Raw genomic sequence first — 6,753 nt, forward strand, 5'->3', positions numbered from 1 at the left:
GTTGCCACTGACCTCGTCCAATCAGACAGCAGCCCAAGCCTCGTGTTCGGCCCCTTGTTCTCCCCGTTGTTTCAGCCAGTGAAGGGCCTGGTCCCTGATTGGTCCACTTCGTTGAGCTTAGCGAGGCCGATCGTCTTTATAACACACCACCCTCCCCTCATCCTCTTCTTCTCGCTCCAAGCAAGTCTTCGTCCTTCCTTTGTCCGTCTGTGTCGGCGCTCTTGTTCTTCTCTCTCCTCAAGCATCATGCTGTCCCTTCCTTTGATCCTGGCTGCTGGCAGCCTGTCCACCCTCATTGCAGGGGCCCCCGTCCCGTCCTCTCCCTTGAGCGTCCACACCCACGCCGATCGACACTCGCACTCGCTCTCCCACGCTCCCTCCGTCTCCCACCGTTCTGTCCAGAGCTACAATGTCCTCGGAGGAAACGGCAAGATCGCCGCTGGTTGGCCCGACCACGACAACTGGTGGCCCAGCTTCAGTGAAATGTACCTTGCCTCCCCTTCCCAGCCCCCATCCCTGTGTTAACCAGTGCTAATGTGATTGCAGGTTCGAAGCCAACCGCGACACCATCAGCCAGTCCTGCACCCAGTGGAACGTGGCTAACCCCTCCGACGACGAAATCGACAACATCTCCAAGGCCATCCAGGAGGTCTCCAGCTCCTCCGGCGTCGACCCCCGCTTCATCCTGGCTGTCGTCATCCAGGAGAGCAACGGCTGCGTCCGCGCCCCGACTACCAACTACGGCGTCACCAACCCCGGTCTCATGCAGTCCCACAACGGCCAGGGCTCCTGCAACAACGGCGGTGTCCAGGACCCTTGCCCGTACGATCAGATCAAGCAGATGATTCAGGACGGTACCGAGGGCACTAGCGACGGTGATGGGCTCAAGCAGTGTCTTGCCCAAGCTGGCGACGCCTCCGATGCGGCCGCTTTCTACACCGCTGCTCGTATCTACAACTCTGGCTCCGTCGCTGCCTCGGGCAATCTCGGTCAAGGTATCGCGACGCACTGCTACTCGTCTGACGTTGCGAACCGCTTGACCGGCTGGGCGACCGGCCCTAGCACCTGCGAGCCCAACGTGATCGGATCTCTTGACAAGGCTGTTACCAGCATCTTCCGCTTCACTGGCAGCCTGCTCGGTGGCTCTGAGTCTGACTCGGACAGCCCCGCTTCTAGCTCCACTGAGGCTGAGACTGCTGCGCCCACTACCGCTGCTCCTACCACCACCGAGGCTCCCGCTACCACTGAAGCTCCTACTACTGAGGCTCCTACGACTGAGGCCCCTGCCACCACTCAAGCCCCTGCTCCGACCGAGGAGCCCAGCACTACTATCACCAGCACCAGCACTAGCACCTCAACCAGCACGAGCACCAACACCGTGACCTACACCGTCACTGACTCCCCTACAAGCACCGCCGCCCCCACAAGCGCCGAAACAAGCACCAGCACCAGCACTGCCACCGAGCCCCCCGCCACCACCGCCCCGGCCGCCGCAGCAACCAGCTCGTCCTCATCCGCGCCAATCTACCCCTACGCGAGCACCTCCTGCACCCAGTACTATACCGTCACCGACGGCGACTACTGCCTGAAGGTCGAGTCCGCGGTCGGCATCTCCCTCGCCCAGCTCCGCGAGTTGAACTCCGGGCTGACGGAGGACTGCACAAATCTCTGGCTGGGCTACCAGTACTGCGTCAAGGCTTAGACAGTCTCGCTCTTCTGTTTCACGTTCCGTTTTCTCTTCTTGGCTGCGGCGCTTTGCGCTCGGCCTCGCTTCTTTTGACTTGACGGCTGTGCCACCTCATTTCATCATATGATTGTGAATTGATTGTACATATCAAAAGAGCGCTTTTCTTCTTCTTCTCTTTCATTTACGACTTCAAAACATACCCGTGATGGTGTAGCTAGTCTCGCTGTCTGACGAATTTATGCCAGGATTAAGCAAAAGCAAAGCAACTTCTGTTCCATAGTAGTCTAGTGCCAGTAGTCTAGTCTAGTTCCTGCAATCCCGACCGTTGGCGTGTTACACGAGCGCGTGGGAAATGATGTGCAGCCCAAGTTTCAGTCGGTTCCACAGCGATTAATGAAGGGTTCGATCGGCCAAGGGCGATTGATTGCACGAGTCAGCGAAAATTTGAGCAGTAGCAGGTTTAATTAGCTACAAAACTATGCAAAGTCATTCCCAACATTAGATCCATGAATCCCTCGGTATCACTATCCAAATGCGCCCAACGCCAACTCAGCAAAATAGAGTAGAAAATACATGGCTAAGCATCACCGCATCAGCTCCCCCAGCTGCTTGATCAACTCCTGGAACCGCACCGGCTTCGAGAGAAACAAGTCAAGCCCCGAGTTAAACGCCTCCTGGCGGACAGAGGCACTTCCAAGCCCCGAGAGCGCGATGATCGTCGCCGGCTTGAAGCTTGGGCTATCGCGCTGCGTCTTCTCAAACAACCGAATCTCGCGCGTCGATTCGAGGCCGTCCATGACCGGCATGGAGATGTCTAGCCTGGTGTTAGATGATACAGGAAAAAGGTTGAGAGAAACATACCCATCAGAATCACGTGGATTTCTTTCGCGTGCGCCTTGTAGACCTCGAGCGCTTCGAGACCGTTGCACGCGGTGAAATACGGAAGTTTAGCCTTTTTCATGACGGCAACCAGGAGTTGCAGGTTGACCGAATTGTCATCGACCAGCAGTACCGAGGGGACGATCCGAGAGGCTTCGAGGGTCGCTGAGATTTCGGTGACAGCGCCATCGCCCTCGTCAACGGCTGATGTCGTGATGGTGGTTACCGTTGATGTCGGGCTGACCTGGACGTCAACGTCTGTAGTTACGGCGCCATTCTGCTTTGCTAATGATTTAGGGGAGAGCGCGACAGGGAAAGCGGATTTGAGCGTCTCGATTTTCAGTTCGGTAAGACCGTTCGGGGGTTCTTTTGCGTTTGTAACACCGTTTGTGATGCCGTTTGTAACGCTGTTTGTGACGCCGTTTGTTATGCCATTCGTGGCACCATCGCTGTTGGCATAACCGTTTGCTTTGGTAGCGCCGTTGGTCAATGGCAAGCTCGGCCTCTGATTCTCCTGACGATCGACACACGCTCGGAGCGCGTTGGCCGTTTTATACGGACCGCAAGGCTGACTGATGAACTCGTAGATCGCAGGAGAAAGCCGCTCACTAGAAGTGCTGGATAGCTTTTGCGCAATCTGAGGAGTTGAGCAAATCACCAGCACAGCCGGGCGCTTGCCCTTGACCGCGCCAACCTTGCGACAGATCTCGTCGGCAGTATCCAGGTATGTTTGTCGGACGACGTAGATATCGAATGAACCTGGCTCTTCAGGAGATGCAACGCCAACCTTCATATCGAAATGATCCTGGTACATGCGCGACAGGGCCGATCGCAGTATAGTGAGCGCTTCTTCGTTGTGTTCTGACGGTGTACCAAAACCGACAAGGCCGATGGTTTTGCCGCGGACAAGATCTCGTGTCTCCGCCACGGCTCGATGGTTCTGGTTCTGGTCATTGTTCGTATCCTCAGAGTTCGGTGTCCGCGGGAGATCAACTCGGACCTTGACCTCGGTCCCGGCGCCCTTGGTAGAGGAGATATCGATCTTGCCGCCGAGGGAAATGACGGTTTGGTGGACGATGCTGAGGCCTAGACCGCTACCGGGTGAGAGAGGATTCTCTTGTGAAAAGGGCTTGAAGACGTTGCTCTGCAAATACTCCTTGTCAATACCTTGACCGGTATCCTTAACCGACAGGGTCACGCTCGCCATATCGACATTTTCATCGCGCGATAGTCTTCTTCCTTTGGTAGGTGCCGGTGTGGACGACTTGAGCGAAACCAGAATATACCCAGACTGGGTGTACTTGAGTGCATTGCCAAACAGATTCATCAGGACGCGACGCCATGCTCCAGCTTGCGTCTCAAACAACCACAGGATATCAGGGGCCACGTCGTAAATGATTGTGAGAGACTCGTTGAAAGCTGAAAGCGGGCGTTCGGTCGGACTGGCCATGATTAATTCGCCCTCCTGATCCAGTGTTGGCATGGACGCCTGCGCCAGGGTGCGGTTCTTGGAGCTAAAGCAATGACCAGCAAAGACACTCTCAGCAACCTCCTCCAAAACGGCATCCAACTGCACATCCGAGATAAGGTTGACGACTCCGTTCGTCTTCCCCGGCTTAAGCGACCGTTGCAGACGTCGTTGAGGTGGCGAGAGCTTGAACCGCGACGAGCGAGACTTTCGCGCAAACTGGTTGATCTTTGCAAAATCAAGCATGTTGTTAATGATGTCCAGCAACGAGCGTCCGCAATGCTCGACAGTGTTGACCAGCGCCGTCTGCGCAGGCGTCAAGTCCGAGTCAGTGAGCAACTCGGTGCTACCTAGGATACCGTGGAGAGGGCTGCGCAGTTCATGCGAGATGCTGCCGACAAGAGTGGCGTGAGCGCGGTTCGCCAGTTCGATATCGAGGCGATGAATCTCGGCCATGATGCTGTTTGAGAAAGCATAGAGGTACGCCAGCTCGCCTCCGAGACTGAAGCTGCGCGGCGATTTGGTCCAGAGGAACAGGCCCGAAAACCACCGATTGCGCCGGGAATCCCAGAGTGGGAAGAGCGTGATGCAGCGAGCGGACGGGAAAATCTTCAATAACCATTTGTTCTCCTCTTTCAGCGTTAGCCGATGACGTTTCTGCTGCTTCCATCGCCGCTGGACCTTGGGGGCTTCGTGGCGGCGGTACATGATCTCTCGCGAGACGCTGGTTCCCGAAGAGCTGTCGCTTCCTTCACTTGAAGATATGCTTCCGTTTTCATCAACATTGAATATCGCACCCTGGGGGTAGTTGCGCAGTAGAGACCGAAGGAACGTCTCTCGCATCGCGCCCATCGGCTGCTCTGGGTCTTCAAGCGAGTACCCCAGCACGTCGGACGTGGAAAAGTCATCGGTATCAGTTGTCGAGTGTCCGGTGGCCGGGTTATCGCTGTCGCTGGCACTGGCTTCGGGTGCTTCGCTGGAACCACTGCTGCTTTCGCCATCGGAGGGTCGGTCGTCGGTGTTGCGGACTAGTCCAGCGTAGGACTTGACGCTGGCGTCGTAAAATGCCACCCCTTGAACATCGAGCGATTGCTGGAGGATGCGGGCGGCACGGCCGAAGATCTCGCGAGTGCCAGAAGTCAGGGTCACTTCGTTCTCGCGCTTGCGTTTGGGGGTGGACGGGGCGTAGGGTGGTGTCAGCTCCTTGGATTCGGACGGAGCTGGGGACTTTTCTCTGGTAATGCGATCCTTTACCGCGAGTTCCGACCGAGGCTGAGAATGACGAGAGAGCAGGGCGCTATTCCGCAGCGGTTCTTCCTTGTCCTCAGCCTCCTCATTGTCAACCTCGACATTGAGACGGCTCTTGCGGCGGATACTGCTGGACGGAAAGATCCCTCCCTCGACAAAGTTACCCAGTCCAGCAATCATGTTTGCCCCGCGCCGGTTCTGTTCGTGCGATCGCACCATCTCAAGATGGTTCATGATGGCGGCCGCAGTGTCGGCCATGAAGCGGACCTCCAGCGGGGAGAGTCCGCCCGGTCGCGTCTTCCCATCACTGACACTAAACGCTCCGATGGCAATACCCCGGCGGCTGCGGATGGGGACACCGGCAAAGAACCTCAAATGGGGCGCCTTGACAACGTACTGTCGCTGATTGAAGCGATCGTCCTTGGTCAGATCGGGGACGACAAAGGCGCACGGCGCGTCAGTCTCGCACTGCCTGGCGTTGAGAACCGAGTCCTGACAGCAGAAGTGACAGATTCCATCCTCCTTGCGAATAACACTGCTTCCCAGCCACAGGGCATCGCCGTCGAGGTGGACGCGGTCATCTTGTAGGCTGAGAGTTCGGGTGGCCTCGGTCAGGATGTACTGGGTGCGACGGTCGAAGAGCGAGATCATGCATCGTTGGACATTGAGACGGAGGGCACCCAGCTGAGCGAGGGCTGTGAGGGTGGTATCCTGCGACGACTGGGGGAGGAGCTCGACGTTGGCTTCGGTGCGAGGAGAGACCGGGGGACGATCGAGGAGGCCAGGGCGCTGGGGGAGCTGGCAGTATCTGGCTAGTCAGCATCTCGATAGTAGATGAGATGAGAAGGCTTACTTGTAGAACTCGCGCTCCTGGGCCATCTCGTCAACGAGTGCTCATAGTGCAGGGAGAGATCGGATCGACAGAGGCAGGAATAGGAATAGGAAGAGGAGAGGCAGAGGCAGACACCGCCCGAGTCCCCCACCCGCACCACTGCGCTAGCCGAGCCACTGCGTCATACCGCACGCTGCTGGACTGTCTGATAGGTTGGCCCCGTCTGCCCTGCCAACTCCGCCAACTCCAGGCCAACTTTCCGACTTGCGCTGCGTGCCTGGCTGGGCCCAGACTTTTCTCTCGCCCGCCCGAGTTTCTCCCACTTTCGAGAACCGCTCCAGCATCACTGCATCAGGGAATCCTTCAGGTCCCGTGGCATCGGCATCCAGACTTGAGTTCATTCAGGAATATCTCAACTTCTCAAGTCATCAGGCCTTCACACTGTCAGGTGTTTCTCCACAGCTGTCACGGGGATCATCGCATGCAGAAGGCCCAGCCGCGCCAGTGGGGAGCGAGTGCGACACCTAACCGACGACCGTTACTGTCTGTTGTAGGGATGGACAAAATGGCTGACGGTAATTACGGAAAGTTGAAATTTAAGGATTTTTTCGGTAAGGAATGATTCCTGACGAAAGAATA

General features: G+C 57.0%; 2 protein-coding genes across 2 annotated transcripts; one reads left to right on the top strand and one right to left on the bottom strand.

Moving 5' to 3' along the window:
- Nucleotides 1-246: 246 nt before the first annotated feature.
- Nucleotides 247-1,702, top strand: DSM5745_09359 (LysM peptidoglycan-binding domain-containing protein; the record flags this gene model as incomplete). Its single annotated transcript, XM_026751375.1, has 2 exons — nucleotides 247-485; nucleotides 547-1,702. 2 exons carry the CDS (start codon nucleotides 247-249, stop codon nucleotides 1,700-1,702), a joined length of 1,395 nt encoding a protein of 464 aa, XP_026600461.1.
- A 569-nt stretch (nucleotides 1,703-2,271) lies between these two features.
- On the bottom strand, nucleotides 2,272-6,161 carry DSM5745_09360 (putative sensor histidine kinase/response regulator; the record flags this gene model as incomplete). The annotated part of the gene is made up of 3 exons (XM_026751376.1): nucleotides 2,272-2,501; nucleotides 2,549-6,090; nucleotides 6,136-6,161. 3 exons carry the CDS (start codon nucleotides 6,159-6,161, stop codon nucleotides 2,272-2,274), a joined length of 3,798 nt encoding a protein of 1,265 aa, XP_026600462.1.
- Between the last annotated feature and the right edge of the window lie 592 nt (nucleotides 6,162-6,753).

The sequence above is a fragment of the Aspergillus mulundensis genome (genome assembly GCF_003369625.1).
Source record: "Aspergillus mulundensis strain DSM 5745 chromosome Unknown scaffold_11, whole genome shotgun sequence".
NCBI lineage: Eukaryota > Fungi > Ascomycota > Eurotiomycetes > Eurotiales > Aspergillaceae > Aspergillus > Aspergillus mulundensis.